The sequence below is a fragment of the Balaenoptera borealis genome (genome assembly GCF_965194805.1).
Source record: "Balaenoptera borealis genome assembly, chromosome: 10".
Classification (NCBI taxonomy): Eukaryota; Metazoa; Chordata; class Mammalia; order Artiodactyla; family Balaenopteridae; genus Balaenoptera; species Balaenoptera borealis.
The window spans coordinates 59120605-59134015 of NC_138874.1; the positions used below are offsets into that span (position 1 = coordinate 59120605).

The 13411-nt window shown below is 34.7% G+C and overlaps 1 protein-coding gene across 12 annotated transcripts in view; it reads left to right on the forward strand.

The window, feature by feature from the left end:
* The window catches only part of ADK (adenosine kinase), a 499862-nt gene that overhangs the window by 37923 nt on the left and 448528 nt on the right, over positions 1–13411 (forward strand). For 11 of the 12 annotated variants that reach the window (XR_014249407.1, XM_082408790.1, XM_082408793.1 and 8 more), the window contains exon 2: positions 5010–5084. The exons of the other annotated variant lie outside the window; for it this stretch is intronic. Coding sequence is in view for 10 of the 11 variants with exons in the window: in XM_082408790.1 (XP_082264916.1) it covers positions 5010–5084 (75 nt within the window). In the remaining variant the exon portion in view is untranslated. The remainder of the gene's footprint in view (positions 1–5009; positions 5085–13411) is intronic. 12 annotated transcript variants of the gene reach the window in all.

The window sequence follows — 13411 nt, forward strand, 5'->3', positions numbered from 1 at the left end:
ATAGTTCATTCCTTTTTAATGCTGAATATTAGTCCATTGTATGGGTGTACCACAGTTTGTTTACCTAGTTACCTATTGAAGGACATTTGGGTTGTTTCCAATTTTTTACTATTATCAGTAAAGCTCTTATGAACATTTGTGTACACATTTCTGTGTAAACTTAAGTTTTCATTTCTCTAGGATAAATATCCAGTAGTGTGATTCCGTACCTTATTTTTGTGTTGTTTGTTTTACTAACTACTAAAAGAGGGGTGTTACAATTAACTAAGACTGAATTTGTCTATTTCTTGTGTTTCTCTCAGGTTTTCTTTTTTTCTTCCCAAGTATTTTGAAGGCATTTATTTTGTTTCTTGGTGAATTGACCTGCTTATTTTTATGAAATCCTTTTATATCTGGTGATGTCTGCCTTGTTTGATATTAATTATAGCCACTGTAGGTTTTTTATGATTAGTGTTTGCATGGTATGTCTTCTTATCCAACCTTTTTGTTTTTAAACTCTCTCTGTCTTTATATTTAAAATGTATCTCTAGTAAATGGCATTTTTAAAAAATCCAGTGTGACAGTCTTTATTTTTCAATTGCAATGTTTATCCATTTACATTTAGTGTGACTACTAATATGGTTGGGTTTAAGTATACCATCTTTTGTTTTCCATTTATCCTGTGTGTTATTATGTCTTTAATGCTTTTTTTTCTAAATTGACTATATTTTAATTTTTCATTTTATGTTGTTTATTGGGTTTTTTAGCTATACCTTGTTGTGTTCTCATTTGGTGATTGCTTTAGGAAGTGCAATATTCATTTTTAACTTATCACAACCTATTTTTTTTGTTGTTGTTGCTGTTGCTTTCTTTTTGGCCGTGCTGCGCAGCTTGTGGGATCTCAGTTCCCTGACCAGGGATTGAACCCGGGCCACGGCAGTGAAGGCCTGGAATCCTAGCCACTAGGCCATCAGGGAACTCTATTACAACCTATTTTGAATTAGTGTTCTATTATTTGACCTTTGACGTAAGTACCTTTAAAATTTAACCTTACTCTAGACCCAGCCCTGATCTATGGGAGCCTGAGGTAAGCAGCAGTCTGTTGATAGAAGTCAGAATCTGGAATTGCAAAATCCCTCAAGGCCCTTGTGATTATCATATGCCAGCCATTGAGAATACAAATGTAATTAAGATTAAAAAGACAAACAAACAAAAACTTTACCTTTTATGTTGAGATAAGTTGATTGAGATAAAGTACAAAGCAACCCTTAAAATCAATTAAAAGTTCATCTAAGAACTTAACAGAACCTAGGGAGGAGGAATGAGTAAACCTAGGAGGTGGGCAGCAGTGCCTTAGTTTATAGGAGCTGTCATTCACATTGTGAACTGCACCCTTTGAAGTTGTGCAGGGGACAGCCTGTACACTTTTACATGGGAACCCTTGGGTACGAGTTGGGCAGAAAAGATTTTCTAAGAGAGCTGGCATACGAGAAATTTTAAAAAGATGAATGGGCGTTTGCTAGGCACAGAAGTATAGGGGAAGGACCTTACAGTCAGTCTTTCAGGGTACAGTGAAGTATTATGATTAGAAAATGGATTGTATGTATGTGTTAGAATGGTGAGAGATAAAGTTAGAGAGGCACTGTATTTCAGTGGTTGTAATATGCACATTTCTTCACATTTTAACAACTCTTAGATGCATTTATGCCTTGCAATCTCCATGGGAAGTTGGAATTTTATGATTCATGGCATCTCAGATTTGATGAAATATTGTAGGTTCCAGCTAGACTCAATGTCCTTTATGTTAAAAAAGGCTTTTGTATTTTATCCTCTACATAGTTGTAAGGGGGATAACTTTTAAGTGGAAAAATATCATTATTTGTTTAAATAATATAGTTCGGTGATATTGTACAGGATTTATTGTGGCTAAAAAAATAGCAGCAGTGTAGGAATTTAGGCAAGGTCTGTAGAGCACCTAGTTAAAGGCAGCGCCAGTCGGATATTGTGGGGTTCCTGGTAGATGAACTGTTGGAACAAACCAAGAAGATGCAGTTACTACTAAGAATGGTGCTTATTGATGGAGAGAGAGGAATCACATATGAAGTTGAGGTTTCTGAATTTAAAAAGGGGATGATTGCTGTAACAGTTAAGGACACTCATCAATAGTGTTTATTCTGGCACCAGATGTAACTAAATATTTTCGCTGACCAGAGGGCTAATCAGTATAAATATATCAATAAACAAGACAAAGTTTTCTCAGGATCTTTTACTGTAATATCTATGTCGGTATATAGTGTTTGTAGGTTGTCTAACAAAATAATAATTATAGTATAGGTTTATGTTGGATGGAGCCTGAATTATGAGACACTTCAAAATTACTGACCAAAAAAAAAAAAGAAAGAAAGAAAAAGTCATTCAGAATCTTTCACCCTAGCATCCATTCCAGGAAAAAGACATTGCTAACATTTGGAACAAAATAATAATCCTAGTGTGGGTTAGTCATAGTTTTTGGCCATAGACCAGCCCCCATCTTGTTCACATCTAATAGGACAAGTTCAAAATAAATGCTTACTTAAATAGTATCTTTATTGTTTAAGAAGGGTGATACAGCATTTACTGGCCTGGACACTCATTTATATTTAGGAAACTAGCCATTTTGAAGAATTAAGTGTTTTTAACAAAGTTAATTTGTCATATTAGAATGAAATCATATAATAGTTTCTCATTTACGTACAGTGATGAAGAGGAAAACGACGTGAGTTGTTTAAACTTATTTGCTTTTGGAAATAATTGTATAGTTTTTACTTAACTTACTGTTTGAAGACACCTTTTATCTGCTATTTTAAATTTTATTGTCCCCACCTCTTACCTTAGCCACTGTTGCTGCAACAGGTTCCACACAGGCTCCGGACAATTCCAACTTAACAGCATCTCTCATCAGGGCCCATGCTGTGTACTTCTTGCAGTGAGGAACAGTAGTCAGTGTATAAGTTCTTCCTCTTTTGTCCTTTACACACGGAGCTCTGAATCACATTTTACATATTCTTGTCCATTTTTGTTCATAAGCAAAGGTTTTGTTGGACAAATAAGTTTAGGAATGAGTTTAAACATGGTTATTGTGATTCAGTGTGCTCATTTTCCCCCATAATTCTTTGTAGAAACCATAGGCCCAGAGAGGTTGAATTAATTTGGTAATATTATTTTTAATAAATTTTCAAGTAGAGTGTAATGAACTATTTTGAGAATGCAGGAGATGTGCAAAGGACTGACTTCTTAAAAAGAAGTATCACAGTTACATTTCTTAGAACCAAGAGGGGACCAGTTGGGGGTGGAGAGACTGACATGGGGACAGGAGGATATTTTTTTGTGATGATGGAAATGTTTCATATTTTGATTTTGGTGGTGGTTACATTACTGTATATATTGAACTGAACACTTAAAAAGTGTGAATAAAAAGAAACAACGAAGCATCTCCCCTGTGCTTTTAAAGTGGCAGTCAGCCCGATACTTGACAGAGCTGTGGACTCTTTTTTTTAATTTTATTTATTTATTTATTTATGGCTGTGTTGGGTCTTCGTTTCTGTGCGAGGGCTTTCTCTAGTTGCGGCAAGTGGGGCCACTCTTCATCGCGGTGTGCGGGCCTCTCACTATCGTGGCCTCTCTTGTTGCGGAGCACAGGCTCCAGACACGCAGGCTCAGTAGTTGTGGCTCACGGGCCCAGTTGCTCCGCGGCATGTGGGATCTTCCCAGACCAGGGCTCGAACCCGTGTCCCCTGCATTGGCAGGCAGATTCCCAACCACTGCGCCACCAGGGAAGCCCTCCCCTGTGCTTTTTTAAAGAAAAATAAACAAGTTTTAAGAGTTTTTTTGTTTGACTAATAATACACAAATCAGGCAGAGAAGTCCCTAATGAAATGATGGTCATGTTTTACTGTATCTGCCTGTTGATCCTTCATTTTCTAAGCACTTATTTTCTTTTTATATTAGACTGTTATTTTGATTACAAATGCCTGTGTGAATAAATAAATGCATTGTCTTTTATCCCTCCCCCATCATCTTTCTTTAAATAGAAAAAGGGACAAATTTCTCTTAATTGCATATTCAGCCATAGTTGCCCAATCTGTGATTTTAATAAGAGACTGTAATTCAGTCTTCTAAATCATTTTACACTATAATTGTAGGCTATACCTCGTTTTCCTAAAGAAACTTTTGGGTATCAGTCCTATTGATATTACTAATAATCTCCAAATGGTGAGGATGGTAACTGGTTTGGAGGCAACTGGAAGAGAGCTTGAGCAAACTAGATACCAATGGGAAATTACACAGAGGCAAATTTTATTGCATAAACTAGAAGAATGGCCCTAATTGAGGCTGACCCAGCTATGGCCTCTGGTCCATTTCTTGCTGTCAGTTGTTATCAGTTGTGGTGGAGTTCTGTCTTTCCCTCAGTTTTGAGCCGTATTGTAATCAGTTATGGAAAACAGACTCCCTCAAAGTCTGTTAAATGTAACTGAAAATTACACTATCTATGATACCCATTGTGAAGGTCCCACCCCAGTCATTCAGTTTTTCAAGGGTAAGGCTGTTGCCTGGATTCCTCCAGGACTTGCTGTATGCTCCCTGATAAACTTTCATTAGTTCAGTATTTTACTGTCTAGAGAGAGTTAAATATCTATCATGTTTGTTGAGTATAAAACTTTATTGTGATAGACCTTAAAAAAAAATTGAATTTAATTAGCTTTAGTCATTAGCTGTTAAATATTGTGGAAAAAAATCACATGATCTGGTTTCTTCTTTTGTTATGTTTTATTTCATCCAATTTAAAAGTCATTCTCCTTTCTAAATGGCTTTGTGCTTCCTCTAAAATGTTGTCCTACATGTAATAGGCAAATCAGAGGTTTAATAAACTAGTATGTTAAGTTTATTTCCAAGGTAAAGTGAAGATATTTACTTTTATATTTGTGCATTTTACACATCACCTTACTTTCAGAAGTATTTCTAACTTGTGCTTGTATTTTGTGTTTTTTTAGTGAAAATATTCTCTTTGGACTGGGAAATCCTCTTCTTGACATCACTGCTGTGGTGGATAAGGATTTCCTTGATAAGTAAGTATTAAGCTCTTTGTATGTACTATGTGAAACTTACATCTAAAGAAAAACTGAAAATTTTGGAATTGAATTTACTGTTTAACATCTTCAATTGGAGGAAAATTCAGGAAATTTAAATCTGATAATAGCAAGTGCACCATTATTATTTATTGAGTAATTGACCGTAGTTTTCCCTGGGAAAACTTAGGTACATTTATTCATTCCTGTTGCTACTTTCACTTGAAATTTATTTTTTTATTCTTTGCAAGGAAGAAGTATGTGAATTACCTAATGATTTAATTTCCACATTTTAAAATTACTGTCAATGAACTAAATCTATAATGGTGCCGTAACATATGGGAGAAGGAATAGGTTTAGAGAGGGCAAGAAGAATATGTAGGACTTAATTCAAACACCATGAATCTCCACTATTTCCCCCTAATAATAACTTTTGATGTTGTTAATTTAGCTGAGAAATCATTTTGTGTTTATTTATCTGTGATGATTTGGTGCAAGGAAAAAAAAAAGTACTAAAAAAATACTTAATAATGAGAAATTAAGATCCCCTTCCCCTTGAACACCCCAAGTTCTATGCCCAGGGGCAACCACTTTTAAAAAAATATTATTGAGGTAAAATTTACTTAAAATTAAATCATAATTTAAACTATTTTAGAGTGTATGATTCAGTGACTGCTAGGACATTTGCAGTGTTGTGCAACCGTCACCACTATCTAACTCCAGGACATTTCATCACCCCAAAAAGAAACTCGTAGCCATTAAGTGGTCATTTCAGTATTCCCACCTGCCCTCCCCACCTCTCCCCAATCTCCTGGGAGCTACCAGTCTGTTTTCTGTCTCCATGGATTTGCCTGTTCTAGATATTTTATTTCATATAAGTGGAGACATACAATATGTGGCCTTTTGTGTCTGGCTTATTTTACTTAACATGATGTTTTTCAGTGCTCTTTCATGTATCATCAGAAGTTATTATTAGGGGGAAATAGTGGAGATTCATGGTGTTTGAATTGTGTCCTACATATTCTTCCTGCCCTCTCTTATCCATGTTGTAGCATGTGTCAGTACTTCATTCCTTTTAAGGCAGAATAATACTCCATTGTTTGTATATACCACAGTTCATTTATGCATTCATCAGTTGGTGGAGCCATTGGTTGATGGACACTTGGATTGTTTCGGTTTTTGTCTATTATGAAGAAAGCTGCTGTGAACGTTCATGTACAAGTTTTTGCATGGGTATATATTTTCATTTCTTTTGCGTATATATATTGGAGTGGAATTGCTAAGTCAGATGGTAATTCTGTGTTTAGCTTTTTGAGGAAGCATATCCTCACCAAAACGTGGTCTTTTCCCTTTTTAAAATTATAGCCATCCTGGGACTTCCCTGGTGGTCCAGTGGTTAAGACTGCTTTCATTGCATGGGTCACAGGTTCGATCGCTGGTTGGGGAACTAAGATCCCACATGCCGCATGGCATGGCCAGAAAAAAAAAAAGGAGAAAAAATAAAATTATAGCCATCCTAGTGGGTGTAAAGTAATATTGTGGTTTTGATTTACATTTTTCTAATTACTAATGATGCTGAGCATCTTTTCATGTGCTTATTGGCCATTTGTATATTTTTGGAAAAATGTGTATTGAAGTTCTTCACCCATTTTTTAAATTGTTTTTTGTTGTGGTTGTAAGAATTCTTTATATACTCTTAATACTAGACCCTTAATAGATTTATGATTTGCAGACACTTTCTCCTATTCTGTGGTTTATTTTGACTTTCTTGAGAGTATCATTTAATGTGTAAGTTTTAAATTTTGATGAAGTCCAGTTTATTTTTTCTTTTGTTGCTGTGCTTTTGCTGTCATATCTGAAAATCTGTTGCTAAATCTAAGGTCACAATGATTTATGCCTATGTTTTCTTCTAGGAGTTTTAGTTTTAGCTCTTAAATTTAGGGCTTTGATCCATTTTGAGTTAATTTTTGTATCAGTTGTGTGGTAAGGGTTCACTTCATTTTTTTGCATGTGGAAATCTAGTTGTCCCCACACCATTTGTTGAAGAGCATTTTCTTTTCCCCATTGAGTGGTCTTGGCCCCCTTAAAAATCAGTTGACCATAGGTGTTTGGGTTAATTTCTGGATTCTCGGTTCTATTCCATAAGTCTGTATGCTTGTCCTTATTCCAGTACCATGCTGTTTTGGTTACTGTAGGTTTGTAGTAAGTTTTGAAGTCAGGAAGTGTGAGCCCTCCAACTTGTTGTCTTTCAAGGTTGTTTTGGCTATTCAGAGTTCCTTGCAATTCCATATTAATTTTAGGATCAACTTGTCCATTCCTGTAAAAAAGGCAGTTGGAATTTAGAATGGGATTGCACTGAATCTGTAGATCAGTTTTAGAAGCATTGCCATTTTAACAATATTAAGTCTTCCAATTCATGAACAGGAGATGTCTTTCTTTAAGTTGTTTCAACAGTGTTTAGTAGTTTTAAGTTTAGAAGTCTCGCATTTCCTTGGTTAAATTTAATCCTAAGTATTTCATTATTTTTGATGCTACTGTAAATGGAATTGTTTTCTTAATTTCATTTTTGGATTGTTCATTGCTAATACATAGAAATACAACTGATTTTGGGGGATAACCATTTTTAACACATTCTGTTTTTTAATGTCTTGGAGATTATCTCTATAACTCTTTATCTGTATAAACTCAAGTGTCAAAGGATCAGGCAAGAATTTATAAATGTGTAAATTTGGCCTATTGTAATATAATAGGAAATAGGTTGAGGCACCAAGGACTAACTGGAGAATGTGTCTTATCCTAAGAAATTCAGATACAAATTTTTAAAATATACTTTGCTAATCAGAAACACTCCTGCATACAATTATGGTAATGGTTTTACTTCTGGTTACCTTGTACTTTTAAATGATATAATATACACACATTAAAATTTTTTCTTGTATCAACTTTCAATAGGATCCTTAGACTCCTCATTATATAGAATTAGAAGTGCCTCTATTCATCCATCTGCTGCTTCCCTACTTTTAAGTTCTGTTAACCTTCTACTTTAACTCCTGACTCTAACTTCTACTCTAACTTTTTTTTTTTTACTCTAACTTTTAACTTTTTACTTTCTAACTTCTGTTTAACTATATTTTTTATTTTAATAAAGATTGATATGTTTTCATTCTGTTAGCTATCTATAATTGTCTTACCAACTTTGAATACAAAGTGGTAGTGAAGATTGAAAATCACTTAAACATACTTAATACTAGTATCACTGTATTTATCCCTTTTTTCAGAATTAAATAGTGTACTAAGAATGTAGAGTAGGTGTAACATTTGGAATGTAATTAGAGCACTTAACTCTATTAACAAACTAAAGAAAGAAAAATCACATAGTCATCTCAATAGATAGAAAAACCATTCGCCAAAACTACTATCTATTCCTGATAAAGTTTCTTATAGCATTCTTAGAATAGAAGGGAACTCCTTTAACCTCATAAAATTTAGGTTAGGGAAAAGCCTACTAATAACATAATTCCTAATGGTGAAAGTCTGCATGCTTTCCCTTAAGATCAGAAACAATTCAAGGATGTCCGCTCTGACCACTTCAAAATGTATACAGTGGTCCTGAAGATTCTGTTTAGGACAATCAGGCAAGAAGAAGTAAAAGACATCCAGGTTGCAAAGGAAGGAATAAACTGTTTTTATTTCCAAAAGGCATGATCATTTATGTAGAATAACTGATGGAATCTACAAAAAAAGCTACTACCTGATTTCTAGAATTATTATAAAGCTGCAGTAATCAAAACAGTGATATCAGTGTAAAGGTTGATGGCATAGAATAGAAAGTCCAGAAATAGACCCACACAGAAATGGATGACTGATTTTTTAAAAATTAATTAATTAATTAATTTTTGGCTACGTTGTGTCTTCGTTGCTGCACGCGGGCTTTCTCTAGTCGCAGCGAGCGGGGGCTACTCTTCGTTGCGGTGCGTGGGCTTCTTATTGCCATGGCTTCTCGTTGTGGAGCACGGGCTTCAGTAGTTGTGGCACGCGGGCTCAGTAGTTGTGGCTTGCAGGCTCTAGAGCTCAGGCTCATTAGTTGTGGCGCAAGGACTTAGTTGCTCCGCGGCATGTGGGATCTTCCTGGACCAGGGCTCGAACCCGTGTCCCCTGCATTGGCAGGCGGATTCTTAACCACTGTGCCACTAGGGGAGTCCCTGGATGACTGATTTTTGACAAAGGTGCAAGGCAGTTCAGTGGAGAAAGGATTGTCTTTTCAACAAATCGTGCTGGAACAATTGGATATCAACATGCATAAAAATGAATTTGGATCTGTATTTTGTACCATATACAAAATTAACTGATAGAACTAAATGTCAAGCCTAAAAGTATAACACTTCTGGATGATAATATAGGAGAAAATCTTTGTGATTGTGGTTTAAACCAGAATTTCTTAAATATAGAACACCAGGAGTATGTTCTATAAAAGAAAATTTGATAAGCTGGACCTTTTCAAAATGAAAATTTTTACTATTGGAAAGACACTGTTATAAGAATTAAAGGACAAACCACAGGTTTGGAGAAAATCTTTGCAAAGCATATGTCTGATAAAGGACTACCAGTCAGAATACATAATGAACTCTCCAAACTCAATCAGAAAAGAAACAACCCAATTAAAAAATGGGCAAGGGATTTGAACATTCACCAAAGATATATGGATGGTAAATAACCACATGGAAAGGTACTCAGTCTCTTTCATTATTAGGGAAATGTAAATTAAAGATACAGTGAAGTACTACCACACAGTTGTTAGAATGGCTAAAATTTTAAAACAGAGCATACCAAATGTTGGCTAGATAATGGAGGAACTACAACTTTCTTCTCATGAGGAGTTAAAATGCTGCACTGAATTTTCAGTTTAAAAAGTTAAACACACATCTATTTGATAAAACCATTTCATTCTTAGATATTTACCCAAGAGAAGTGAAAACGTGTGTCCATACAAAGACGTGTTCACTAATGTTCGTGGTGATTTTTGTTTTTAATAGCTAGAACCTGAAAGTTATCTAAATGTCTATCAACAGGTGAATCATTAAACAGATTGTTTACGCATACATTAGAATTCTAGTCAGAAATAAAAAAGGAATAGAGTATTGTTTGGATGAAACTCAGAATAATTGTGTTCATTGAAAGAAGCCAGACAAAAATGAATACATACTGTATCATTCCATTTATATTGAGATTATAGGGAATTCAATTTATAGTGACAGAAAGCAGATCATTGGTTTCCTGTGCATGTGCCAGGGTGTGGTGGAGGGCAGGAAGGAGAGATTACAGAGAGACAGGAGGGAGCTTTTAGGAGTGTGTTCGTTATCTTGATTGTATAATGATTTGATGAGCATATACATGTATCAAAACTTATCAAATTGTATACTTTAAATATGTAAGATGTATTGATGTATGTCAGTTACATGTCAGGAAAGCTTTATAAATAAAACAAAATAGAATCAATGGACATGAATTTATGCGTTTGAAGTTAGAACTCCTTTGTTTGCTTAGTGTGAGATGTTTTGTCCAGGAAATCAACTAATTGATTGTCACTGTTTTAAAAAAATTCTAATAGCATATAAAAGTACAGAGAGAAAGTAAAAAATTTGAAATTTTATGACGTGTAACCAGTGTTAAACTGTTTTGATGAACATGCCCCAGACATCTATGTATAACCCAGAGAGATATTGTATATGTTTGTGTTTATGGGATAATACTATGTGTAGTCTTAGGAAATAAGCTTTTTTTTCACTGTATACTATGTTTTTAAAGGTTCATGCAAATATGATCAGAGTGATTATGATCTGGCAGCTGTGTGCTGACAGTATTGGGAACTCAAATAGCTTGTTTCACTAGCAGCTGATCCTAAATGGCCAGCTGAAGTCTTATTTTTTTATTTTGGGAGGGTTTTAATCAGTAAAACTGACTTTTGAAATCAGTACTTGGAGATAAAAAGCACGTTTTTGAACTCTAATCATAAAAAGTAGAGCATTCTCTTTCTTATATTCTGACCATTTCTTCCATAAAACACTTGAAAGTGTTCCTTATCATTTCAACAGACTATGTTTAACTTACATTTTAGACCATGTTTAGATGAGTGTTTTATATTTGCACTGTGTAAAAATAAATTATCCGGGAACAATTTGCTAGGTACTATAACAAATGAATTAAATATATACTTATTAGTATCTTACACTATAAAAATGAGTTAACTGTTAAAATTCTTATAAAGTATTTGTTTTTGTGATTCTGAGTTTTTTAAAAACAGTATTTGGCCTTTTCAATTAAAAAAATAATTATTGTAAAACTAATACTAGTTAAAAAGTAAGCTACTACTGAAGGTTTTTAAGGAAAAAATCAGTTCTTTGCTGCATCTTCCATCTTTCCCCTTGCTTTTACCCCATTCTGCATAAGTGCTGTTTTTCCAGAAGATTTTAAATTCTGTTAGCTGTTTTTTTCCTGCTATCTGCCTATTTCTGAATAATATGCTAGTATTTGTGTGATTTTTCATAAGGGTGATTGATTGGAGAGGCAAAGGATAAAAGTTCCTTTAATGTAAGGAAAGGATACAAGAACATGATTCCATTAGGAAGGATTCCAGAATAGAGGATACAGTAGCACTGTGTGGAGGGGCACACTTGGTCTTCAAGTCACTAGGAGAGTAGATGACCAAATCTTGTTACTGGGTGATGGTGGAGAGGATTCCCTCTGACCTTCTGAGAACTTTGCTTTTGCCATTCTCAACAGGATTTATACAATCTCTTGATTTTTTTTTTTTTTTTAAATTGTTGGAGGGTTTCTGATTACTTTTGTCCTTGCTGACCAGGTTCTGGTTACTTGTCAGAACCCCTGTGCATTCCTGAATGCTTACTGGGAGAATAGGTGAATTGGAGATTAATGTCTCATGAATACCCATCCACCTAGCCGTCCTAAGCTTAGGGCTTTCTGAGGTCTCTCTCTCTACCTATTTCGATATTATATATAGTCTCTGTTATGATACCTAAGGATTTAGCTCTCTTTTACTCACACCATTTCCTCTTCTTCATCTTCCCCATTTTGTTATATTACATTAAAACAAATTTAAAAAAAGGGTACAAATGAACCTATTTACAAAACAGAAATTGAATCACAGATGTAGAAAACAAACTACGGTTACCAAGGGGGAAAGGGGTGGGGGGAGGGGTAAATTGGGAGATTGGGATTGACATATACACACTACTATATATAAAATAGATAACTAGTAAGAACCTACTGTATAGCACAGGGAACTCTACTCAGTACTCTGTAATGACCTATATGGTAATAGAATCTGAAAAAGAGTGGATATATATATATGTATAACTGACTCACTTTGCTGTACAGCGGAAAATAACACAACATTGTAAATCAACTCTATGCCAATAAAATAATTAATTAATAAAAATAAATAAAATTAAAAAAAACCAGATCAGTAATCATTGTGAACAGATTTGTAGACTTTGATTACTTATAAAACTTTTTTTTTCTTTCAGTGACTTATTGCATCCTGTGTTCATTTGCACTATTTTCTATACATTTATTCAAATTTTCAATAGCCACTCTATTAAGTCTGTCATGTGCCTAATAACCATTCTCCCCTCTACCCCTCCTCCTCAAAATCAGTAAGTCTATCAACCTCTTTTCCTCTGGTGACCTCCCTTCTTCAGTTCTCCATCTTTGTGCTCCAAACTGAACTGGTTGTGTTGCTAGACTTGTCTTTTTTTTTTTCCTTTTAAACAGCAGTCTTCCTTTATCTCATATCTTCTTTATTGGTTTTCTGTGTGTGTGTGTATGTGTGTGTGTGTGTGTGTATAGCATATCCTTCAGAGAAAGAGTGCATAAGCACATGTAAGGTAATTTTTTGAATCTTTGTATATGTCTGATGATCTTTTAAATTTTTTTCCCCCTCACATCTTATTGATTGGTTAGTATAGAGTTTTCTTTGAGAATTTTGAAGGCATGTGCCATTGTCTTCCAGCATCTAATAGATCTCTTTATATCACCAGTTTTTTCTCTATGGAAGCTTTTAGAATTTTTTTTTTGACTTTGGTACTAGTAAATTATCATTATGTAACATTTTGTTCTTGTGTTATGGATGCATTTTTTTCCCTTGTCTGTCTAAGTATATTGATTAGAGTTGGTTTTGTTTGGTTTTTGAATGTCTTTTCTTTCCTGCTTTATCTTTGTTCCCTGTGGATTGCTCTTTTCTGGTTGTTTATTGTGGCCTTTCTCCTTCATGGTGGAGACTTTCCTCCAATATTAGGTGATCTTTGGCT